Source organism: Saitoella complicata, assembly GCF_001661265.1.
Source record: "Saitoella complicata NRRL Y-17804 unplaced genomic scaffold SAICOscaffold_5, whole genome shotgun sequence".
In the NCBI taxonomy this organism is placed as follows: domain Eukaryota; kingdom Fungi; phylum Ascomycota; class Saitoellomycetes; order Saitoellales; family Saitoellaceae; genus Saitoella; species Saitoella complicata.
In genome coordinates this window covers 183,631-205,166 of record NW_017566996.1, presented here as the reverse complement: position 1 = coordinate 205,166, position 21,536 = coordinate 183,631, and the positions used below count along the sequence as shown (strand labels likewise).

The following is a 21,536-nucleotide window of genomic DNA, read 5'->3' as shown; positions in this document are numbered from 1 at the left end:
GAGGCGTCATCGTGACCCGGTCTGGGAATGGCTGATACCTGCTCAGCTGCTCACCCCACTGCGGCTGGCTAGATTGCTGCTGGGTACGTATATATCAGGAGGCATCCCACCCTCTCAGCCGGCGAGGAATCCTTTAGCGAATTACAATTGCTAAACCCCACAATCGCTCCAAACTCCAACCAAGACATGTTCATCAAGAGCTTCATCGTCGCCTCTCTCCTCTTCACCACCTCCACCCTCGCCAACCCCATGGCCGCCCTCCACCGCCGCCAAGCCTCCGACACAACCTCCGCAACCCTCACCTCCATAACCGGCACAATCGTTTCCCCCGCTGGCCCAACCCAACTCTCCTCCCTCGTCTCCGCATTCTCCTCTCAATCCCAATCCGCCGCCTCAGGCTCTGGGTCGGCAAGTGATCTGGGATCGATCGTGAGTAGTTTGTATTTGATTGCGGTTAATACGACGGGGACGATTACGCCGCTTGGGACTACGGCGACGGGGATCCCGGAGTATTGTACGGGGGTTGTGAGTATTTATGCTTTCTTGTCGGGGGCGGCGAGTTCGTGCCAGAATGCCTCGACCACTGCTACCTCCGGGTCTGCTTCTGCTGCCTCTGCCTCTGCCTCGGCTTCGGCTTCGGCTTCAGCTTCCGCTTCGGCTGCACCGTCCAACAACTCCTGCGCCCTCATCGATGAATACTTCACCGCAGCCGAACTCGCCCTCGACGCCTGTACCAACCCCTCTGCTTTCCCGTCCGGTATCGCAACCTCGTACCTCGGCATATTCTGGACGAGCGCGTGTGCGATCTTGGGGGGTGGAGGGAATGTTAGTGTTATGACGGGTAGTCCGGATGGGTTTAGTTATAGTTGTGCAGCGTTGACGGTGTTGGGGAGTGCGCCGGCGAGTGCGAGTGCGAGTGCGAGTGCTACATCGGGTTCGGCTGCGGCGAGTTCGGCTGCGGCGAGTACGACGTGAGAAAATTGTGGAGGAGATTGAATTAGTCTTTGGGCATGGAGGAGATGGGTGTACGTTATGGATGTGGTTGGAGATACAGTATTGATTTACGGTTTTTGGATTTCAAAGAAGGGCGATCTTTGTATGAATAGAATGGATGTCCTTCCGGCCCGATTGATAAACGTATAATATAGTTGGAGGTTATCGTGTTATGGTGAGGCTAGAGCTTCCCACGGATTCCAAAAGTATCGCGCGCGCAAATCTCGACATCGACGTGCAACTGCCGAGTCCTCGGTGATCATGACATGATGACAGCCTCGAGAGAAAACAACGTCAAACGACGGAATCTCGACTGATCCGTCGATATCGAGCTTATATAACCCTTTTATAATCCTTCTTGAACATTCCATCCGTAATCCAGCGTAGATCACCTCCAAAATCAACCCCTCACCCCTATCGGCCGCCTAAATCTTGGATTTCCTCTCCGCCGCGACCCATCTCCAGTCGACCGACCCTTCTCCGCACCGGACCCGACAGGCACGAGCTCGAAGCCCATTACCTCATTAAACAAACCTCCGTGTCCTCCCGGCCCTCGGAGACTCTCCCTCAACTACATATGCCCGCACGCTACACCCTCCTCGCCTCGGCATCGATCCTTAGATCTGCGATCCGTCCGTCTTACTACACTTCCTCCTTCGCCGCAATGTCTGCCCGTCACGCTTCCTCCTTCCAGAAAATCAAGGTCGAGAACCCCGTCGTTGAGCTCGACGGAGATGAGATGACCCGTGTTATCTGGCAAAACATCAAGGATAAGCTCATCCACCCTTACCTCGAGCTCGACATCAAGTACTACGATCTCGGTATGGAGGCGCGTGATCAGACGAATGACCAGATTACTGTTGATGCCGCAGAGGCGATTCAGAAGTACAACGTCGGTATCAAGTGCGCGACCATCACCCCCGATGAGGCCCGTGTCAAGGAGTTTGGATTGAAGGAGATGTGGCGCTCACCCAACGGTACCATCCGTAACATCCTCAACGGTACCGTTTTCAGAGAACCCATCGTCATCCCCTCCGTTCCCCGTTACGTTCCCGGATGGCAAAAGCCCATCATCTGTGGTCGTCACGCGTTCGGTGACCAGTACCGCTGCACCGACTTTGTCGCTCCCGGCCCCGGTAAGTTCGAGATCGTCTACACCCCCAAGGAAGGCGAGAAGAAGACCATGGAGGTCTACAACTTCGAGGGTGAGGGCGGTGTTGGGTTGGCAATGTACAACACGGACGCTTCTATCCGCGGTTTCGCCAAGTCTTCCTTCGAGTACGCTTTGTCCCGCGGTATGCCCCTCTACATGGCCACAAAGAACACCATCTTGAAGAGATATGACGGCCGTTTCAAGGATATCTTCCAGGAGATCTACGAGAAAGACTTCAAGTCCAAGTTCGAGGCCGCTGGGTTGTGGTACGAGCACCGTCTTATCGACGACATGGTCGCGCAGATGATCAAGTCCGAGGGTGGTTTCGTTATTGCCTTCAAGAACTACGATGGTGACGTGCAATCCGACATTATCGCCCAAGGTTACGGTTCCCTTGGGCTCATGACTTCCGTCCTCATCGCTCCCGATGGCAAGACGATCGAGGCCGAGGCCGCACATGGCACGGTCACCCGTCACTTCCGCGAACACCAAAAGGGCCGCGCAACCTCCACCAACCCCATCGCCTCCATCTTTGCCTGGACCCGTGGTCTCGCCCACCGTGGTCGCCTCGACAACAACCAGCCCCTCGTCGACTGGGCCGAGAAGCTCGAGAAGGCGTGTGTTGACACTGTCGATAAGGATGGTATCATGACCAAGGACTTGTTTTTGATTTCTCAGCCGAAAGCGAAGAGTGGATGGGTCACTACTGATGAGTATTTGGCGGGTGTTCAGAAGAGGTTGAATGGAGAGTTGGAGGGATCTAAGCTCTAAGCGTGTGTGTGTGGAGTTTGTCGGAAAACAAGAGAGACGATAGGTCGATGGAGTTACGTTTCCGCATGGTACCGGTGTTGGGCTACGGTATAAGGCTATAGGTTTTCTATCTAAAATACAGTTTCAGTTTGAGCATTGCAATCTCGTCCTCCTCTCCTTCAAACTTCCATAAAAGCTATCGTTGACATGCCTGCGTAATCATACGCACGCGTACGTATACACGGAGAACCATCTTTGCGATGATGTCCTCGGTGCTTTCGGTCACGGCGCTCTCGGGCTTGGATGAAGACGTCGACCGAGCGTAGAATGCCTTCATATAGGTGGTCAAATCGTGAATCTGTAAATTCTATGGTAGTGGATATAGGTAGGTTGCTAGCTAGCTGTAGGACGTTCCCGCTTATTTTCGCAGCCAACCCGGAAACAAACAAATGACTTGTGTTCTCCATATCCCAAACTACGAATACTCATCCTCCCCACCAACGACCTCCCACATCAACCCCTCCTCACCAACCTCCTCCTCCCGACTCCCCATCCTCAAAATCGTGTACCCATGCTCCCCACTCCCAGCTTTATCCCGCCCGTGTTCTCTTCCATCCCATGATATTGGCGCATCCTCGCTTCCTTGGACATTCAGTGACCAGCATTGTGCGTCGCTCGCATTTGCCCATAGTAGATCGAATATATCCGTGATGATTGTGGTGGGGATCAATCCGCCCATGTAGGAGATGTGTGTTAGCGAGGTTGGTGTTGAGGATGGGTTGGGGGGAGGTGGCGCGTAGGTTGAGTAATATGGGTCGATGCGGCCAGTATCGGTGTCCCATAGCCTATCTGAGCCAAGCTGGGCAAGTGCAATCCATTCGTGTAAATCCAACGCCCATTCTTTCCAGTAATCATCGCCTAGTGTACATCCTTCTGGCGGAGTGAATGAGGGCACTGCCAATGCTTGTGATGGGTTTCGGACGTTAGGTGCTACCATCATTGACGCAGCACCGGGACAGAGGTGTGTAGTGAGCACCAATATCAACTCTGGCGTAGCTTTCGCCACGGCGAACGTGAACTGTACGGGTGCGGAGAGCAACGTCTCCGTGAATGACCACCGCAACCTCTCAAACTCCTTCTTCCCAGCCACCATACCCGACGCTTTCAGATCAACAGTAACATCTGTGCACCATCATTAGTCAAACTAACCAAATCATTGGGGGATACAGGACACGTACTCCACCGTCTCTTCTTCCCAAATTTCGATACATGCCCCTCCAACCCTGCTTTCTCATATGTCTCCTTTGTAAGCGCCATCCGTAGTACGCCATCTGCAATGCAAAAGGTATCTTGGGAGTCGATTTGGGTGTCGCTGAGCGCCAACAAGAAACCTGCACGCACACAATCCATTAGCACTCAATCATCCACGGTAATGAGAGGTGCAGTGTACCATTCTTGATCAACCCATCCAAAACAGCACCCTCCAAAAACCTCCCCAACGGCACCTCCGCAGACCAAAACTCCATCCTCGGCAACTGATCCCGTACACATTCATACAGCTCGGTGGGCAAGACAAGGTCAAGTGATGCATTGAAGGGATGAGTGTTGATAATGCGCTGTGGGCGGGATGGACCAGTTGGGGAAGGTGTGAGCATTGTTTTGGTGATGTAGCATCGTGATTGAGATGTTTTGTGTGGTGGGAAGTGGATCATTGGAGGTGGTGGGTGGGGGTGTGTTATGGGTTGCCGAACGTGGATACGGAATTGTTCTGGAGGGTGTAACGACGACATGTGGCACGTGACGTCCAGAAATGGAAATATACCATATGGAACGAATGATCTGTGAATATTCCTTCGTGAAGCTTTCGTAAGACTTCAGAAGATTCTCTTATCCTCGGCGTGCTTACGGAGCATGTTTTACATATGCTCTGACCGGGAGACCATTCCGCATGTCCGGAGGGATCCGGACGGACATGGGGCATCATGGGGAAGTCGGGAGATCGGCAACGCCAATAATGGCAGTAGCTGAGGCTGTCAATGCCGGATGGCGTATTCTTACCGGGATCATTATGAGGATACGTAGGCGATGAGGTTGTCCGAGGAAGGTTGTGTGATCCGTTGTCTTTACACCGGCGGGGTCAGAGGGTGGGAATCCGTTGTTTTTGGAAAGAGGGGAACCGAATAAGGAAAGAAGGTAGTTAGCAGAAGACCGATCATACCATTGAACATAACTATTTCCGCTCTGCCAGAGAGTCGGGGTATAACACGATTTGTATCAAAAATTGCAGCACACCGGGTATATATCATTCCTCATGCACATCCCCCATGGCCATCACCCATCCATCCCCACTTAATAGTACTTTGCGTAGTTCTTCAACACAAACTTGTTGAACCACTGGTACAAAGTCTCAGGCGCATCCTCAGGAGCCAAGTGTCCAGCGTCGTCGAACTTCGTGTATGTCAACCCACGCTCACGCCTAAAGACACCACCACCGAAAGGCAACTTCGTGTTAGGCTTCTTCTGGAAACCCTGCTTGCCACCCCATGTAGTGTTCTGCAAAACCATCTCGGTACCGAGGTGGTTAATCGCGAAATCGAGCTTGCCGCTATAGATGTGGACCTCCATCTCCTGAGAAAGACGAGGAATGATCTCGTAAGCAGTAGGAGTGAAAAGACCGGGGTCGATGATGTTCTGGATGGTGTCGTTGCACTGCTGGAAGGCAGGGGCGGACTCGATGTGGAGAGCGGCACGGACATCGTCACGGAGGAGGTACTCGGTGTAACCAGAGTTATCGACGGTGTTGTTGCAGTCGTGGTCAATGTTGTAGACATCGAAACAGCGGGTAGAGTACGGCTGCTGGAAGATTCCACCGAGAGCGACAGAGTAAAGATCACACTCAGCACCGTCCATACCCCACCAGTAAGGAGCGAATTTGGCAAAGTACTCCGCGTCGGTGTAGGTAGCGCGCTTAGCGAGGTCACCCTCGAACTCGAGGTCACGCTTCTTGTAAGCCGTGTCGGGAGGGGACATGAAACCATTGATAGGACCAGACGGAGGGTAAGTGACCTGAGCCAAGACACTGTCGAAGCCACAGTACGAGGACTGGTTGTTCATAACATCAAGAACGACTTGGTCAACCTTAAGGGTGTCGTTCTGCTCGTTCATGTACGCAGCAACCGGAATGATCTGGTTAGCGGCGTAGTTTCCAATAAGACCGTCACCAACGGAAATGGCCTTCATCTTGATGGGCAAAGTCTTGAGGTTGGACTGGATCTTGTCCGCGATGTAGGGGACGTAGACACCAGCGTAGGACTCGCCCATGATGGTAACGTCCTTCTTCAACAGCTCAGGGAACATCGTGAAGAACTGCTCGAACCAACCATAGAGACGAGCGGTGATGGCATCATTATCCAACAAATCCTCCTCAGTCGAGTCAGGACCGAAAGAGAAACCGGTACCGAGGGGCTGGTCAATGTAAACCATGGACGCAGCGTTGGTCCACGCGAGGGAACGAGCGGAGGGGACAACAGCACCATCACCGAACTCCAGAGGACCGTTCTCCTCGAAGAGACCGACGAGGGAGGAACATCCCGGACCACCATTCAACCAGAAAACGAGGTCGTCGGAGTCGTTCTGGAAGTACCAAAAGAAGATGTTGTCATCGCCGTTTTTCTCAGTGGGCAATAAACCGGCGTAGGAGGTGGGGAGGGAGAAGGAGACGTCGGGGAGGGAGGAGACGAGGTAGTCTTTCTTGTTGTAGGTGGAGCTGCCGACGGAAGCGATGGCGGAAGCGCCAGAAACAGTCGCGGAGGCACTGGCGGCGACGGAAGCGGTCTTGGTCTTGCAAGCAGCGATCTTGCTCCTGACAAAGCTCTTCGCAGCAGCGATATCCGAAGTAGCAGCATTCTTAAGAACCTTAACCTCACTCACGATCTCAGCCAACAAATTAGCCTTAGCAGTAGTAGATGCGAAAGCATGCGACGTCGTGGTAGAGGTAGTCTTGACCGAGGTAGTGGTGGTGGTACCCTTATGCTGAGCCGGAATGGCAGACACCACGTTCGCCGAGGCAGCGGTCAAGAGAAGTGCAACATATCCGAGGTTAACCATTGTCGATCAGGGGAGGGGGGCGCGAGATGACAGAGATGGGGGAAAACGCTCGAAAGCGGCAGAGCGCACACGCCTTTATATATCCTATATCACCCACGCACCAGAGGCGTGAACTGACTTCCAAAGAGCAAGCAAAGGAAGCTCATGGCGCGCCCCGGTTGGAACACAAACCACATTCCCATTCGCTTACGATCCCGACAATGTCTGGTCTTCCTCTTCCTTAGGGTGCTAAGCTTTCCCTTTCAATTTCGGTGGTGGTGGAGAACAATACGTATGCGCGTGTGAATGGCGAAGGTATTGTTCTCGCACCGCGCGTGTGCGAAAAATTTGGTCCGGAGATGAAGAAGCGAAGAGGGTCGCATCAGGTGATTGTTTGTGAATAGAGATGAAGTTCTTTGTGGTGAATAGAGCGTAGGTTGCCGCATGCGGATGCAACGGAAAGAACGATGATGCCGGGTGGAGGCGGGAAGAAGCCGGATCGAGAGATATTGTCCGTGCACGAGACAGTAGATACGATGGCGGCTCAGATGGTGTGACAGAAACCTTGTCCTGTGAACTGTTTTCCCGACCCGCAAACCACAAGTCCCTGCACGCCCCGTACCACCCCATGTCTGAACACCACTTGCGCATCTTTCTGCAATCGCTACTCCCATGGTCACCTCACCTCACATCACCAACCTCCACACCCCACCCAGAATCAACCCACCCCCAAACGCATAAACCCCAAACCTCCTCATAACAAACGGCATCCGCCCACTGGGCCCCATTCCCCACTCATGTACCTTGTCGGCCGGATATTGTTTGTTCAGTTCTTTCATGCCGCTGTGGATGATGTAACCGCCGAGACCTGTGAAAGCGCCGAAACCTGTGAGACGGCAGGGGAGGCAGTCGGTGGGGTCTTCGTCGAAGGAAGAGGAAGAGGAGCGCGAGTCGAGGGCGGGAGAGCCGGTGGAGGAGTTGGAGCGGAAGGCGGAGAGGTTGAAGTTTGACATGGCCTTTGAGTACTTGTTTGATGCGTGTGAGTGGTCCGGACTGGAGATTGATCGAGGAATTCAAAAGGTGGGGTCGCGATGTAACGATGACATTTGTTAAATAATTAACTTAAGAATCAATAAATTCTCCATCAATCTCGCCCGCCTCCCGCAGAAGCGCGCCCGCGCACAAAACTCCTCGAGCCTCACCCAACACCGCTCAGTCTCGACCGAGAAGGCACCGCTAAAGTTCGGAAGGCGATCATGCCCTGCATCCGAGATATTTCTTACGGTTAATCTAGATGGCCGTTTGCCGGGCGGGCGTTGTCACTCGGCTGTTGCGATCGTGCCGGGGCCGAATTCGAACGGCGTACGCGTTGCGTTTTCCGATCCCTATAAAGCAGGAAGCCTGACGACCTACAAGGTAGACCAGTACTTACACGACCACATTATAACAAATGTCCACTACCGACTACAAATTCGAGGGATGGGTCGGACACGACAAAGACTCCGTCGGTAACCTCAAATTCGGTACCTTCGAGCCCAAGACCTGGACCGAGGACGACGTCGACATCAAAATCGAGTTCTGCGGTATCTGCTCCTCCGACCTCCACACCCTCCGCTCCGGCTGGGGTCCCACCGACTACCCTCAAGTCGTCGGCCACGAAATCGCCGGAAAAGCCGTCCGTGTCGGCTCCAACGTCAAAGGCATCAAACTCGGTGACCGTATCGGCGTCGGCGCACAATCCGGTTCGTGTCTCGCCTGCGAGGACTGCAATAAGCAAAAAGAATCATACTGTGCCAATCCTCCTGGTATGATCCCAACCTATGGCGGGAAATACGCGGATGGATCGAAGAGTACGGGGGGTTATGCCAACTACGCTCGTGTTCCCTCGCATTTCTGTATTCCTATTCCCGAGGGGATCCCCTCTGAAATCGCGGCACCCATGATGTGCGGCGGCGTCACCGTCTACTCCCCCCTCAAGCAAAACAACGTCGGTCCCGGTATGAACGTCGGAATCGTCGGTATCGGCGGTCTCGGACACTTTGGACTCCTCTTTGCCAAGGCACTCGGGGCGCGCGTTACTGCTATCTCGCGCTCTCGTTCCAAAGAAGCCGATGCACGCGAACTCGGCGCTGACGATTTCATCGCTACATCCGAAGAAGGCTGGGTCCAGAAGTATGCGCGTCACTTCGACCTCATTGTTTGTACCGCAAACAACGCCGACATGCCCCTCGCCGAATACTGTACCACCCTCAAAGTCGGACACGGCAAGTTCGTCATGGTCGGTGCGCCCGAGGAAGCGATCACGTTCAGCGTCTTCCCGTTGTTGATGGCGAATGTCTCGATTGGTGGATCGTTGATTGGATCTCCGTCGGAGATTAGGGAGATGTTGGAGTTGGCTGTTAAGGCGAATGTTAGGTCTTGGATTGAGGTTAGGGATTTGAAGGATGTTAACCAGGCGTTGATTGATATGGAGGATGGCAAGCCCCGCTTCCGTTATGTTCTCAAGTGCGACTAGACAAGGATATATGATGCTAGATATATATGGGTGGATTGATGGATCATGGCTGGTACGATAGAATCTACACACTCTACTTTACAATCCTCTCGTTGAACGATGAAACTGAAACAGAACCCAGAACAACATTTCACTAGACAACCATCCCTCAACTCTCGCACCCCGCAAACACCACCATCATCTACGAAAAATCATCCCAATCCCCCTCGTCACCAACGCGATCAACCCAACTTTCTTGTCAATCACGAATAGTAGGATTGTTGGATTCTCCAAAACAGGAATCTGTACTGGCTTTATACCTATCTCAACACTACGAGACGATCTTAGGGTTTCGGGACCCGTGGGAACGCCGGATGGACAGCTTACAAGTCAAGTGAGGCTACAGAGATAAGCATAGAGATCGATGTTCTCCTTCGGACTACGTATACCATCACACAACATCAATCTCCTGTATTCCTCCACCTGGCCAACGTGCTATTGCCACCCCACGTTTACCCACCATACCCAACAACCTCCGGTTCAGTAACACTCATCCCAACATCCTTCCCCATATCAGGATCCTCCGCGCTTGCTTTACTCCCCCCCCCGTTACGTCCTCCGCCGCAGCGAGTGTTTCCTCGACAGTGGATTTGAGTTTAGTTTCGGGGTCGGGATCGGTGGGGTCTGTTGGCCTCAGTTAGTCGTGCAAACCAATGACCAGCGCGAAGTTGAGGCGAACCTTGAGCGCTAGAGATGTGGCCTTGGACAGCTTTATTGGATTCTTGGGCGCTCATTGTTGTGGACGTACTGCTTGCACGTTGCAGCTTGAACATACGTCGAGCTGGTAGCGGAATGGGTAACTGAGGCTTTGATGATTGACGGAAAGCTTGATGACGTTTCTTATCTGACGATTCCGCTACAGATCATTTAGATTGTACGGTCAACCAGCAGCTGTGTGAGGCATGGGATGGGGTACAGCGGCGCCTAAAACACGGCCCGTTGTCCGGCGTTGGTGGTGCGTAGGAACTGGATGTCACAACCTTAACCTAACTCCATTCCTCTTTGTTTGAACGGCCGCGGTATGAATGGACGAGTCCGATGCACGAATACTCGTGTATCACGGGTACCCTACTTCACAGCTTCCCCTTCCCCTCCCCACCCCCGCTCTCCACCAAAATCCTCTCCAACCCTCTCCGAACTCCCTCCTCCATCCCCTTAACCTTAACATGCCCAACCCTCCTCACAAAAACATGGGTCGCAAAGCACACCGCACACGCCAACCCCTCCTTCCCCTCCTCCCTCCCATGCGCCTTATCTTCCTCAGAGGGTGCCGGGGAGTCTTGCCACACAGCAATTTGGTACTCGACGGAGGTTGCGCCGATGTGGGAGACGGTTAGGCCGAGGGTTAGGGAGCCGGGGAAGGTTATTGGGCTGAAGAAGCGGACGGTTGAGGCGATCATTAGACCTACGAGGTCGGATTGTTCGGGGTTCATGTTGCAATGATTCACTGTGTACTCCGTTTGTGTGTTAGCTTGTCCTTGGATGGAAGGAAGGGGAAGGGAGACGAACCGAGATACTCATTGGCGATTGTATCAAAGTAATGGTGATAAATCGAGTTATTGACGTGTGCGTATCGATCAACGTCTGACCAGCGGACATTATGGGTGAGGAAGTATTTGTAGTTGGACTTCAGTCTTGCTGAGGGAGGGATGGTTGTTGGTGCCATTGCTTGCTGCTACGATGATTGACCGTATGTGATCGAGGAGAGGAGGGAGAGGGTGGCCTGTTGTACGAGGCTGCGGCTGCGCACTTCCCCGCACATTGACGTGTAACGTGGATAACCCGGGATACCCGATTGAGACTGTCCGGGTTTACATACAGGAATGTAGTATACGAGTTACGAGAGTACTGAATCATAAATCCGAGCTGAAAGAATCATGGGTAGCGAGCGGGTCGTCGTGTCGATAGTTGTCGCATCCATCCCCACACGTTCCGAATCACCAAAAACATGATTGAACAGGAACAATTCCAAAACAGAGAGACGCAACAGAAAACTGAGATTTCTCAATCCTACCACCGCCCAATTCCCGCAAAAATGTCAAGATTCGATTCCAAAACTCCGCGGACGGCTTGATCGGCTCAACCTCGAGTCTCCATGCCACTGCCACCTCAACCCAATATTTTCCAACTCATCCAATCATGCAAGTCGTTTATGAAACAACTTACACAACGGTACCAGAGTTAGAGGCAATACGAGGCCAAAGGTCAGCGCACTCCTTAGCAACAGGGCCAGTGATAGCAGAACCCTTCATCTCACCCTTAGGGTTAACAATAACACCAGCATTGTCCTCAAAGTACAAGAAAACACCATCGGGCCTCCTCCAGGGCTTACGCTGACGAACGACGACAGCGGGCATGATCTTCTTCCTCAACTCGGGCTTTCCCTTCTTGACGGTGGCCATGATCATGTCACCGGGGGCGGCGGCGGGGAGACGGTTAAGACGGGCGCCGGTACCGAAGACGGAGACGACGTAAAGGTTCTTGGCGCCAGAGTTGTCGGCGCAGTTCATGACGGCTCCGGTGGGGAGACCGAGGGTCATGCGGAATTTGTTACCGGCAGCACCACCACGTCCTGTTCATTTGTTAGTGACTGTCAACTGACAGATAGAAAGAGAAAGAGAGGTCTGTCAGTCGTCGTTCGAAGCGGAGCATCCACCACTCCCAATTCCCTCGCCATCCCAGCACCAGATTTTTCTCCTCGTCTCTCCACTCCCTCCACAACCTCACACGACGAGACGAACCGACAGCATCTCTCCTCCTCTCAACTCGAGAGTAACGTACCGCGCTTAGACATTTTTGCTGATTATGGGGGTTGAAAAGGGAAGGGTGGTTGTTGGGCGTAATCCAAAGAACGCTGGAACCCGGCCTCGAAATTCGCGGGCTAAGGTCCAGCGTTGGTGAGGCTCGTTGGTGTGGCGGTGCGCCTGTTCACGGTGGGAGAGTAGGGTTTGCGCGCGGTTGACCTACGAGAGAAAAATATAGCGACTGATCTGATCATGAACTGATCTGTTCGTTCAGCTGATTCTATTGCGATCCTATTCAGGCTGCATAAGTCCTTTACATTCTCTGTGCACTGCTTGACTGAGGAGCTCTGCCAGGACAGCCCGTGGAATGCCAATGAAGACCACTTCGTACACCACCCAGAAGTAAAACAGAAACAACGTAGGTATATTCACAATGAACAAAACAATGTACATAAATGTACAGAACAAATAATATCACAGATACACACTGTGCCGCGCGACAAGAATATCGATACGGTCGCCTCTGTTGGCATGTGCCTCGGAGCCATCTCCCGGACGAGCCCAAACTCACAAACCAACAGAGACTTTCCGCCGCGGACACCGTTTCTCACTCGCATACTCACATAAACCACATAACACCCCTCAACTTCTCTTCAACCTGCGGCAACTCCGGTACCCTCGCATCCTCCCTCTCACCGTGCCCACTAACCTCCGTGGCCGTCTCACTCCCCAATCCCAACAACAAATCCGCGTTCAGATGCGCTTTGACCCTATTACCTACAATATGCGCATAGTACGTTACCGGCACCAAACTAACACTTGTCGTAGAGCGTGCGTAGACATAACACAAGTCATGAACCAATTTCTGGAAATCGGCGGCGCGGAAGTTGTTTTCGTCGTGGATGACGTGCTAGTGGGCGGGACGGGCAGTGCCTTGGAGGGCTTTATGGGCCACAAGGTAGAAATCGAATTCGGAGGGGTGGGTGACGCCGTTGTCGACGCAGGTTCCGGGGATGACATTCCCGTGCTGATCACCGCCCTGCGGAGTCGCCGGCTGGAACCGAGTGTTATGGCGCTTCTGCGCAATCACCACCGTAATCTTGGGCGAATACCCATGCTCCAGGATTTCACACGCTTGCTTGATCGCGGCGAGCTCGATATCGAGACATTGCCTGAACTGCCCCTCACTCACACCATCCCTGAAATAGATAATCCTGGTCGGTTTTTTGTGCGTACCTTTGTAGAACGAACGAAGGAGTTGCATCGTCATCTCCTGCATATCCGCAATCATCTCCAACCTCCCCTCTTGGGCACGAGCAACAGCAGCGTACTTCGTTCCCTCAACATTCGTCGAACCAACCAAACTCGCCAACGATACCCCGCCACTCCCGGGAGGCGGATGCGAAACATCCGCACCGAGCAAAAGCGTCGTCTCCTTCGCCGATTGCAACACATTCTTCGGATCAGGACTCAAGACAACATTGACCCCTCCCAACTTGACATTAATCTTCATGAGAAGATTAGCGCAGTATTGGTCAGACGGGCGCTGCACGTGTTTCATAACAACCACCTGACTCGCAACCCCAAACTTCAAATCACAGACATGCTTGATAGCGAGATACACCTCCTGCCCAGGACTCGGTACCACAAAAATCAACAAAGTCGGTTTGCTGTTGACCGCGTTCCCCGTCGCGCGCCACAACCTCTCCACATCGCGTTCGACATCGCCCATGTCAGCGTGCATCACAGGCGGCTGCTGTGTCTGTATTCCCATCCCCAAATTCCTGGCCGTGGTTTGTAAGCACTTTAACCAATTCATTCCAACTGCAGCTGGCAAAACCCTGGGACTCTCCATGATCAACATCCCCATTCCAATGATAGGCTTCGGTTCGATGAGTTTCTTATCCCTCAAATTCCATTGTCCACCCCTCGGGACGACTTCATTCCCTTTACCTCTTCCATAGACGATTTTCGGCGGGGGGAGGAGACGGGCGTCACATGTTACCATGGTCTTGGAGACCGTCATACCGTAGTGCTTGAGGTACATGTCACCACTCCAATCCAACCTCTCCACATTGCGTCGAATAGCGCCAAATCGCTCGTTGGGACGTGTACACGCGATCTTGATCATCGCCTGCAACTGACGGGGGCTGAGTTGTCCCTTGAATTTCTGCCCGGGGAAGATGAACGCGAGTTCGAGGGGGAGGTGTGCTCCGCTCATCGTCTCTGCGACGAATGCGGTGGGGTGTTGGAGGCGGACGTTGTAGGTCTCCAACATATACTTCGTGACACTTACTTTAACCGTTGATCCGTCGCGGCCGGATTGATCGAAGATGAGCTTGGTCGCGTCACGTTCGACGACCCTCTTCAACATCTGTCCTTGTTCCTCCTTTGACGGACCACGGTGTTTGACGTACACCACCAACCCCCTCACAAACCTATTAAGGATCTTCATTGCTCTCTTCAACGCGACCCCCTTCATCGTACCAGGGGAAACGTCTTCAGTGCGGCGCGCATTGAGCACCAACTTGGCATACTCCAACACATTCAAATGTCCCTCCAAGAATGCAGTCATAACCGCATCAACATTCAACCCCATCCTCCCAAACGCCGGTCTCGCACTCTGGAAAATCCCACTCAAGACCTCGAGACCATCACCCAACTTCATGCCTCCCTCCAACGTGAAGAAGGATGAACGAATTGGGATGAGCCCGGAGGAAGGAGTTTGGCGGATAAGATGTGAGAGGAAGGTGATTGCTTCGGTGATGGCGGTATCCTTCGAATGTTTGTGATGGAGAAAAAGGGAGAGGGGTTCCATCTCGATGGTCGTCGCGAACTTTAAGGTGACGCGGAAGATGTCGCGGCGGTCTCCCTTAGGAGCCGCGGAAGTTGGAGCAAGAGCCGGAGTGGGGGCGGGGGCGGGGGCAGGGGTAGAGGAAGCAGCAGCAGCGCTCCCTCCACGGGCACCACCACGTCCTCCGCGACCACCACGTCCACCCTTTCCACCGCGCTCAGCCGTACCTCCCTCCGCAGCAACAGGAGCAGCCGGAGCAGCAGAAATTTTAGCCGGAGCAGGTCCTCCAACACTCAAATCAACCTCAAACACAACCCCACCCGCCCCCTCAAACGGCACCTCCCCACTCAAACTCCACGCAATCTTATCCCCATTGTAAACCACCGGCGCACCGCCCATCGCATCCCACGTCATCTTATTCCTCCAGACTTTCCACTTGACAGCTTGTGAGACTCGTGCGGTTTTGTTGTGGGCGGGAACGATGTCAACGTCCCATTGGATGATACGGCCTTGAGGGAGTTGCGTAACGGGATAGTGGTTTGCGTTGACGCGGGAAGGGGTGCCGTAGGATGTGTTAAAACCTGTGCTCAAAAGCGATCAATTGAAAACTTCGAAAACTTCAGAGGTGGGGACGTGTAACATACCCGGACGACGGACGAGATCCGTTAAAGCGATTGGCGGTGCGGAAGCAGCGGCCATGGTTGTTGGTTGTATCACTGCGAATTCAATCAAGAGACTTAACTGGATGATGGATTGAAGGAGGAGACGGTATATAGGATTGGTAACAACCGGTGTTGGGGGTGACTTGACAAAGGCTGGAGGTTGGGTTCGCGCGTCAGCCCCAACCCAGCTGCTCATCGGTCGACCGCACCCCGCGAAAATACCATTTCAACCAACAACCACTGCAATGTCTGACGAAATCGCCCACTTGAGACAAAAGGTCGCTGACCTCGTCGCCCGTATCGAGGAGCTCGAGCATGCCGCCGGAAAGAAGGTCTCCCAGGCCTTGACCCCCGCCGAGCAGCTTCGCATGATTTTGATCGGTCCTCCGGGAGCTGGTGCGCACATCTTACAGTTCGTCGACGAAGTCAATTGATTCGCTAATGCTGGAATATAGGTAAGGGAACCCAGGCCCCTGCTATCAAGGACAAGTTCAACGTCTGTCACTTGGCTACCGGTGACATGCTCCGCGCCCAAGTCACCCAGAAGACTCCCCTCGGTGTCGAGGCCAAGAAGATCATGGACGCCGGAGGCCTCGTCTCCGACGACATCATGGTCGGCATGATCAAGTCCGAGCTCACCTCCAACCCCGAATGCAAGCTCGGCTTCATCCTCGACGGTTTCCCCCGTACTGTCCCCCAGGCCCACAAGTTGGACGCCATGCTCGAGGAGAGGAAGGAGAAGTTGGATCACGCGATCGAGTTGCAGATCGATGACGCCCTCCTCGTTTCGCGTATCACTGGTCGTTTGATCCACCCCGCTTCCGGTCGTTCCTACCACAAGGAGTTCAACCCACCAAAGGTGGCCATGACTGACGACATTACCGGCGAGCCGCTCATCCAGCGTTCCGACGATAACGCCGAGACCCTCCGCAAGCGTTTGTCTACTTACCACGCTCAAACTGCTCCTGTTGTCGACTACTACCGCGCCAAGGGTATCTGGTCTGGCATTGACGCTTCTCAGTCTCCTAAGATCGTTTGGGCCTCTTTGTCTGCCATCTTTGCTAAGAAGGAGGTTGTGACTGGTGTTAAGGGTGCGATCAACAAGGCTGTTGCTTTCGAGCACAAGATTGAGGAGGCTGTTGGTTTGAGGAAGTAAGTGTAGGATATGAAAATATGTAGATGGATGTACGATGTAAAAATATGATGTGATTCGGACCGCTGCTCGCATTTGACCGTCCGGCACCATTTGTGACAGCGATCATCCAAAGGGCCGCGCAGCTAGGTATCTTTCTCTTCGAACCTTTCGCTGCGGATATCGATAGTCATGGATTAACTGAAATACAGGTACAACATAAGTCTGCTTAATCATCCCACATCAAGCCTCAAACAACATGTGATTTTTCACCTTCTCAGCGCTTCTTCCCGCGGCTAGAAGCGCTAGCCTTACCTCCCTTCCTCCCGGCCTCACGCTGGGCCTCCTTGGCGGGTGCAGACTTGGCGTTCTTCCCCGTGGGGTTGTTCGACTTCCTCTTCGTTCCCTTGGGCTTCGGTTCTTCCTCTTCCTCTTCTTCTTCGTCATCGTCGTCGGCGTCAGCGACGATTTCGTCTTCTTCCTCCACATCCCCCTCGACATCATCGTCAGCCGCCCCCTGCATAACCGCCGCATCCGGCTCAAACTCCGCCTCATCATCCTCATCATCCTCATCATCTACATCCTCAGTCAAATCCACCTCCTCTTCCTTCTTCTTCGGCTCCTCCTTCGGCTTCGCAGCTTGTCCCTTTCCCTTCGTCGTACGACGACGTTTACGCTCCGGTTGGCCCTTCCCACCCTCCCCAAACTCCCCACCATAAATCTCCCACCACTCACCCATCTCCTGCGGGCTCTCCCCCGTAATATCATGAAACGCATGCGTACTAATATACCCCGTAAAACACCCCTCCACCAAATCCCAATACTCCAACAAATACTCGATCTCGGCCTCATCGAGACTCGTATCATTCTCCAATAGTTTTTTGGCTTCGGCGGGGGTGGATTGGGTGTAGGTGATTCGTTTACCCGCGTGTTCGGAGGCGGTTTTGGCGAGTTCGGTGGGGGTTTGCATTGCGGGACCGGTCATGATGATGAGTTGCCCGCGGTGTTGGTCGGATAACCCATTCGGTCCACGTCCGACAGCGATATGGGCCAACAACAGACTCAAATCCCCAAGTGCGAGCGGTGCGAAAGCTCTATTTTCGCTCACCGGCAAAGGAAGCTCCGGACTCGTTTTCGTATAGAGAAGGAGATTCTCGGCGTAGAACCCGGCACGGACGATACATGGCGAATTACCCGTCTCAGAGTCAGGGTTCATCTTCCCACGGCGCATGAGCATGTGTTCCATCTCCTTGAACTCCGTGAGTCGTGGATGTTTCTTCGGATCCGCATAATCGATACCCGCCGAAGAAAGTAAGATCGTGTTAACAACCGTCCCAGCTTCAACAGCTGCTTCGACGGTCTCCGTGAACAACTCCATCTTGTTCTCCTTCGCGGGAGGGATAATCACGACAGTATCAATATTCCCCTCCTTCATCGCTTGCACCAACCCCTCTTTATCACCAGGGACGTGTTCGACAATCTTAGCCCCAGCCTCCTCGAGATCAGAACATTTAGATGGATCGAGGGTGAGACATGTCAGACTCGTGAATTGGGCGTGGAAGTCGTCGGCGGAGTCGGGGTCTAGGAGGAGTTCGGCGAGGAGGTGGCCGGTTTGGCCGTCGGCGGAGGTGATGAGGAGGTTGCGGGGAGATGATTTGTAGTCGTCTTCGTTGGGCATCTTTGAGCAATTGCAACCGTTCGCCGGTATAATGGGTATCTCGGTTCAATTGCAGTGGGGAAAACCAATTGAATCCATGACCCACCTTATATGCCCCTCATCCATGTCACGATATCGACCCGATCCCCAACACCCGGCCTGGCAGGAACCCATGGTCATATGTCAATGATGCCCATGTGACGTCGAGTGCACATGATCATAAGCTCGGTGCAACGCACGTCGACGTCGGTTAACTGTACTCCGGGTCCATATTGCACACCTTAATATCGACGGACCGCGACAAGGCCTGGGAGCGGTTTATGGTGAAGGGCGATCCATTCCCGAAAGGGTAAAGTTATTACATAGGTTTCGACGGTACTCGACATACTTCCCAAGAACGAAATAGGCAAGGCGTTTAGATCGGGTTTTGGTGTTTATTATTCTTTATTATAGTCCCGGTGGGTTTCTTGCTTCCGCAGTTGAGGCGGTCTTCTCTAATGCTGGTTCGCGTTGACGTCCTGCCTCGTCCTCCTGTCTCTCTCTTTCTCATCCTTCAAATAATTTGTGCCACGCATCTTCGCAGCTCCTTCGTTCGCACGCTTAGATATCCCTCTCTCCCTCCTTCTGTCCACTCAACAATGTCCAAGCCGGCGCATCCAACTTCTCCCTCCCCTTCAAGAAGTCCAACTCCAAGATGAAGATATACTCAACCGTCTTCGCACCACTCTTCTTCACCAACTCTCCTGCCGCAGCAGCAGATCCACCAGTCGCGATGATATCATCAACGACAACGACAACATCACCCTCCTTCACGCTACCCTCCTGAATCTCAAAGACGTCCTGTCCGTACTCCTTCTCATAGGTCGCCGAGATCGTAGGTCCAGGCAACTTGCCCTGCTTACGAACAGGAACGAAGCCGACACCGAGCTCGAGCGCGAGGGAGGGGCCGAAGAGGAATCCACGAGCGTCGAGGCCGATGAGGGTGGTGAGGTTGGGGTGCGCGGAACGGAGGTGTGCGGCGAGGGTGGAGATGAGGGTTTTGAAGGCCTTTGGGTCCTGGAAGATGGGGAGGATGTCTTCGAAGATAATGCCGGGGGAGGGGAAGTCGTTGAACTACATAAAGCGTTAGCGAATGCTCATGAGTTTACGAGTGCTCGACACCGAAATAGCCGATCAAGCAGAAAAAGCCGCAGATAACGGAATTGATCCGCGAGAAGGGAGAAGGAAAGGACATACCTGACGCAGCTTGGAGCGGAGGTACTCGACGTTCTGGGAGTGTTCAGCAGACATGGTTGCAATCGGTTGATGGGGATAAAGTTTTTGGTGGTGAGGTTTATCTTCGCGTAGAAATTCACTTCGGGTGCCTCGGCCGGACGTACATCCAGACGCACCGAACACAGACCGACAGCTTCTGACCGTACGTCAGAGTTTGCGAAAAGAAAAGATCAGAAGTGAGGAATCGCCATACAATGTCCGTTGCGTCTCTTCGACCCGTATGGGGGGCCTATAGAGCCCCGGGGCTCACTCAGCCTCGACGATCCTTCTTCATGAATGCACTGAAGGACCTCCCCGGGCCCGACGGCAAACCCCAAAAATTCACCGCATCAAGAGTTCTCTAGTAAGCTGCTCCTCCCCATCGCCAACCCTCTTCTCACGTAAATCTAACAACATCCAAAGCTATCCTCATCAAGACATCTACAAAATCGTCTCCGACATCGACTCCTACTCCTCCTTCCTCCCTTACTGTTTAGAATCAACCGTGACATCCCGAGACGCCTCAAACTATCCGAAAACGGCGGATCTACGAGTCGGTTTCAAAGGCATGGAAGAGAAATTCACTTCCAACGTCAAGTGTAGCGGAGGATCGCACATCCACGTACGTTACTCTCCTTCTCACCCCTCGATCCTACGCGCCCATCCATAGCGGCGGCTGGCTAACATGGTGATTGTCACAGGCAAGTGCATCCCGCCACCCCCTCTTCAAAACCTTAAACTGCGAATGGACGATAACCCCCGACAAGTTTACACCAGACTCTGCATGCAACGTATCTGTCGCGATCGAGTTCGCGTTCACGAATCCGTTGTATGCTGCTGTTGGGGGGGCTGCGGCACCGAAGGTTGCGCCGTTGATGATTGATGCGTTTCAGAAAAGAGCGGAGGAGGTTTTGGGTCGTAGTAAGAAGTGAGTTTAGGCTGAGAAGGGGGAGGGCTGGAGGAATGAAAATGCATGAAGATCAAGAGGGTGTACGATATGAAGACGATGTCAGGACGAGGCATGCTAGATCTCCAGTAGGGTTGCAAAGACAGAACGAAAGATAGATTGAGCAAACGTGCAGGGAAGGGACGCCGCTGTGGAGTCTCAAGTTGTAGAAGGGTATATCTAGGGAAAGCTTGGTAATATCATAGCTGCTGAACTTACCAAGGCATCGTTTATATATATGCAACGAAGGTGCATCCATGATATGCCTGGTAATTAGAAAACAAGAACCCGCCTCAACTGCGGAAAGAGACAAAGCCTACCCGAGGCTGCTAATAAAGAAGAATAACATCAAAAACACAAGAAGAAAGCCCAGAACGCCATGCTTTGTCTGCATCCATTCGCCATAATAATAACCTTGCCAGACTCCATCCTCCCAACTTAACATTGCGCTGTTTACGCCAAGAGATGATCTCGGACCTTCTCAGACGTTCTCCCTGTCGCTTTCCTTCCCGTTCCCACCCCCACTCCTCAAAAACTCCGGTATCCTATACCCATCCGTCTCGACCTCACTCCCGCTCCCTACCTCATGTCGCTTCTCTCCCATCGGCCCATCACCTTCCTCGCCCGAAACGAATAAACCGGAATCGAGACTGTCGCCGGCCGTGAAGTAATCCATTTCAGGACTCGTATCTGCCTCCGTGGACTTCTCCTTCTCATGTTCAGTCTCCTCGTCGACATCCTCCACGTCAGCTTCAGCGATGTCGTTGAGTTCATCCCCACACACCACGCAATCCCAGTCATGGCGGGGCAC

At 53.3% G+C, this 21,536-nt stretch overlaps 15 protein-coding genes across 15 annotated transcripts; 5 read left to right on the top strand and 10 right to left on the bottom strand.

Moving 5' to 3' along the window:
* Nucleotides 1–186: 186 nt before the first annotated feature.
* SAICODRAFT_23934 (uncharacterized protein) lies at nucleotides 187–975 on the top strand (the record flags this gene model as incomplete). The annotated part of the gene is made up of 1 exon (XM_019166739.1): nucleotides 187–975. One exon carries the CDS (start codon nucleotides 187–189, stop codon nucleotides 973–975), a length of 789 nt encoding a protein of 262 aa, XP_019025786.1.
* A 672-nt stretch (nucleotides 976–1,647) lies between these two features.
* SAICODRAFT_17670 (putative isocitrate dehydrogenase Idp1) lies at nucleotides 1,648–2,917 on the top strand (the record flags this gene model as incomplete). Its single annotated transcript, XM_019165845.1, has 1 exon — nucleotides 1,648–2,917. Exon 1 carries the CDS (start codon nucleotides 1,658–1,660, stop codon nucleotides 2,915–2,917), a length of 1,260 nt encoding a protein of 419 aa, XP_019025785.1. The 5' UTR covers nucleotides 1,648–1,657.
* Nucleotides 2,918–3,345: 428 nt separating this feature from the next.
* Nucleotides 3,346–4,631, bottom strand: SAICODRAFT_29364 (uncharacterized protein). Its single transcript, XM_019167389.1, has 3 exons — nucleotides 4,347–4,631; nucleotides 4,135–4,287; nucleotides 3,346–4,078 (listed from the first exon to the last, which is right to left on the bottom strand). Exons 1-3 carry the CDS (start codon nucleotides 4,549–4,551, stop codon nucleotides 3,372–3,374), a joined length of 1,065 nt encoding a protein of 354 aa, XP_019025784.1. The 5' UTR covers nucleotides 4,552–4,631; the 3' UTR covers nucleotides 3,346–3,371.
* Nucleotides 4,632–5,245: 614 nt separating this feature from the next.
* SAICODRAFT_5871 (alpha/beta-hydrolase) lies at nucleotides 5,246–7,003 on the bottom strand (the record flags this gene model as incomplete). The annotated part of the gene is made up of 1 exon (XM_019169623.1): nucleotides 5,246–7,003. One exon carries the CDS (start codon nucleotides 7,001–7,003, stop codon nucleotides 5,246–5,248), a length of 1,758 nt encoding a protein of 585 aa, XP_019025783.1.
* Nucleotides 7,004–7,668: 665 nt separating this feature from the next.
* On the bottom strand, nucleotides 7,669–7,995 carry SAICODRAFT_23930 (uncharacterized protein; the record flags this gene model as incomplete). The annotated part of the gene is made up of 1 exon (XM_019166738.1): nucleotides 7,669–7,995. One exon carries the CDS (start codon nucleotides 7,993–7,995, stop codon nucleotides 7,669–7,671), a length of 327 nt encoding a protein of 108 aa, XP_019025782.1.
* On the top strand, nucleotides 7,992–9,605 carry SAICODRAFT_202806 (NADP-dependent alcohol dehydrogenase). Its single transcript, XM_019166236.1, has 3 exons — nucleotides 7,992–8,223; nucleotides 8,277–8,344; nucleotides 8,399–9,605. The coding sequence occupies exon 3, from the start codon at nucleotides 8,433–8,435 to the stop codon at nucleotides 9,495–9,497; it is 1,065 nt and encodes a 354-aa protein (XP_019025781.1). The 5' UTR covers nucleotides 7,992–8,223; nucleotides 8,277–8,344; nucleotides 8,399–8,432; the 3' UTR covers nucleotides 9,498–9,605.
* Nucleotides 9,606–9,957: 352 nt separating this feature from the next.
* Nucleotides 9,958–10,459, bottom strand: SAICODRAFT_202363 (uncharacterized protein). The gene is made up of 2 exons (XM_019166228.1): nucleotides 10,216–10,459; nucleotides 9,958–10,160 (listed from the first exon to the last, which is right to left on the bottom strand). Exons 1-2 carry the CDS (start codon nucleotides 10,307–10,309, stop codon nucleotides 10,027–10,029), a joined length of 228 nt encoding a protein of 75 aa, XP_019025780.1. The 5' UTR covers nucleotides 10,310–10,459; the 3' UTR covers nucleotides 9,958–10,026.
* Nucleotides 10,460–10,544: 85 nt separating this feature from the next.
* On the bottom strand, nucleotides 10,545–11,253 carry SAICODRAFT_29363 (Thioesterase/thiol ester dehydrase-isomerase). Its single transcript, XM_019167388.1, has 2 exons — nucleotides 11,046–11,253; nucleotides 10,545–10,983 (listed from the first exon to the last, which is right to left on the bottom strand). Exons 1-2 carry the CDS (start codon nucleotides 11,200–11,202, stop codon nucleotides 10,610–10,612), a joined length of 531 nt encoding a protein of 176 aa, XP_019025779.1. The 5' UTR covers nucleotides 11,203–11,253; the 3' UTR covers nucleotides 10,545–10,609.
* Nucleotides 11,254–11,698: 445 nt separating this feature from the next.
* On the bottom strand, nucleotides 11,699–12,376 carry SAICODRAFT_69863 (ribosomal protein L14b/L23e; the record flags this gene model as incomplete). The annotated part of the gene is made up of 2 exons (XM_019170513.1): nucleotides 12,318–12,376; nucleotides 11,699–12,108 (listed from the first exon to the last, which is right to left on the bottom strand). Exons 1-2 carry the CDS (start codon nucleotides 12,328–12,330, stop codon nucleotides 11,699–11,701), a joined length of 423 nt encoding a protein of 140 aa, XP_019025778.1. The 5' UTR covers nucleotides 12,331–12,376.
* A 523-nt stretch (nucleotides 12,377–12,899) lies between these two features.
* On the bottom strand, nucleotides 12,900–15,098 carry SAICODRAFT_33845 (Piwi-domain-containing protein; the record flags this gene model as incomplete). The annotated part of the gene is made up of 2 exons (XM_019168320.1): nucleotides 12,900–13,190; nucleotides 13,236–15,098. The coding sequence occupies 2 exons, from the start codon at nucleotides 15,096–15,098 to the stop codon at nucleotides 12,900–12,902; spliced, it is 2,154 nt and encodes a 717-aa protein (XP_019025777.1).
* Nucleotides 15,099–15,981: 883 nt separating this feature from the next.
* Nucleotides 15,982–16,892, top strand: SAICODRAFT_33844 (adenylate kinase 1; the record flags this gene model as incomplete). Its single annotated transcript, XM_019168319.1, has 2 exons — nucleotides 15,982–16,132; nucleotides 16,192–16,892. 2 exons carry the CDS (start codon nucleotides 15,982–15,984, stop codon nucleotides 16,890–16,892), a joined length of 852 nt encoding a protein of 283 aa, XP_019025776.1.
* Nucleotides 16,868–17,398, bottom strand: SAICODRAFT_29362 (uncharacterized protein). The gene has a single exon (XM_019167387.1). The coding sequence runs from the start codon at nucleotides 17,389–17,391 to the stop codon at nucleotides 17,146–17,148; it is 246 nt and encodes an 81-aa protein (XP_019025775.1). The 5' UTR covers nucleotides 17,392–17,398; the 3' UTR covers nucleotides 16,868–17,145.
* A 173-nt stretch (nucleotides 17,399–17,571) lies between these two features.
* On the bottom strand, nucleotides 17,572–18,513 carry SAICODRAFT_38740 (NAD(P)-binding protein; the record flags this gene model as incomplete). The annotated part of the gene is made up of 1 exon (XM_019168600.1): nucleotides 17,572–18,513. A coding segment is annotated over one exon (942 nt), but the record flags the coding sequence as incomplete, so codon positions are not given.
* Nucleotides 18,514–19,082: 569 nt separating this feature from the next.
* SAICODRAFT_64442 (adenine phosphoribosyltransferase) lies at nucleotides 19,083–19,859 on the bottom strand. Its single transcript, XM_019170071.1, has 2 exons — nucleotides 19,762–19,859; nucleotides 19,083–19,638 (listed from the first exon to the last, which is right to left on the bottom strand). The coding sequence occupies exons 1-2, from the start codon at nucleotides 19,813–19,815 to the stop codon at nucleotides 19,126–19,128; spliced, it is 567 nt and encodes a 188-aa protein (XP_019025773.1). The 5' UTR covers nucleotides 19,816–19,859; the 3' UTR covers nucleotides 19,083–19,125.
* A 302-nt stretch (nucleotides 19,860–20,161) lies between these two features.
* SAICODRAFT_53869 (cyclase/dehydrase) lies at nucleotides 20,162–20,711 on the top strand (the record flags this gene model as incomplete). The annotated part of the gene is made up of 2 exons (XM_019169240.1): nucleotides 20,162–20,401; nucleotides 20,481–20,711. Coding segments are annotated over 2 exons (471 nt in total), but the record flags the coding sequence as incomplete, so codon positions are not given.
* Nucleotides 20,712–21,536: the final 825 nt, after the last annotated feature.

Coding starts and splice junctions, on each gene's coding strand:
- SAICODRAFT_29364 (XM_019167389.1), bottom strand. CDS start 4,551: ATGCTCACACCTTCCCCAACTGGTCCATCCCGCCCACAGCGCATTATC. Junction 4,288..4,346: donor GGATGGGTTGATCAAGAATG/GTACACTGCACC, acceptor GTGTGCGTGCAG/GTTTCTTGTTGGCGCTCAGC. Junction 4,079..4,134: donor TGGGAAGAAGAGACGGTGGA/GTACGTGTCCTG, acceptor GATGGTGCACAG/ATGTTACTGTTGATCTGAAA.
- SAICODRAFT_202806 (XM_019166236.1), top strand. CDS start 8,433: ATGTCCACTACCGACTACAAATTCGAGGGATGGGTCGGACACGACAAA.
- SAICODRAFT_202363 (XM_019166228.1), bottom strand. CDS start 10,309: ATGTTCAAGCTGCAACGTGCAAGCAGTACGTCCACAACAATGAGCGCC. Junction 10,161..10,215: donor CCACATCTCTAGCGCTCAAG/GTTCGCCTCAAC, acceptor TGAGGCCAACAG/ACCCCACCGATCCCGACCCC.
- SAICODRAFT_29363 (XM_019167388.1), bottom strand. CDS start 11,202: ATGGCACCAACAACCATCCCTCCCTCAGCAAGACTGAAGTCCAACTAC. Junction 10,984..11,045: donor AATCGCCAATGAGTATCTCG/GTTCGTCTCCCT, acceptor CGGAGTACACAG/TGAATCATTGCAACATGAAC.
- SAICODRAFT_29362 (XM_019167387.1), bottom strand. CDS start 17,391: ATGCAGGGGGCGGCTGACGATGATGTCGAGGGGGATGTGGAGGAAGAA.
- SAICODRAFT_64442 (XM_019170071.1), bottom strand. CDS start 19,815: ATGTCTGCTGAACACTCCCAGAACGTCGAGTACCTCCGCTCCAAGCTG. Junction 19,639..19,761: donor TCCGCTCCAAGCTGCGTCAG/GTATGTCCTTTC, acceptor CGCTTTATGTAG/TTCAACGACTTCCCCTCCCC.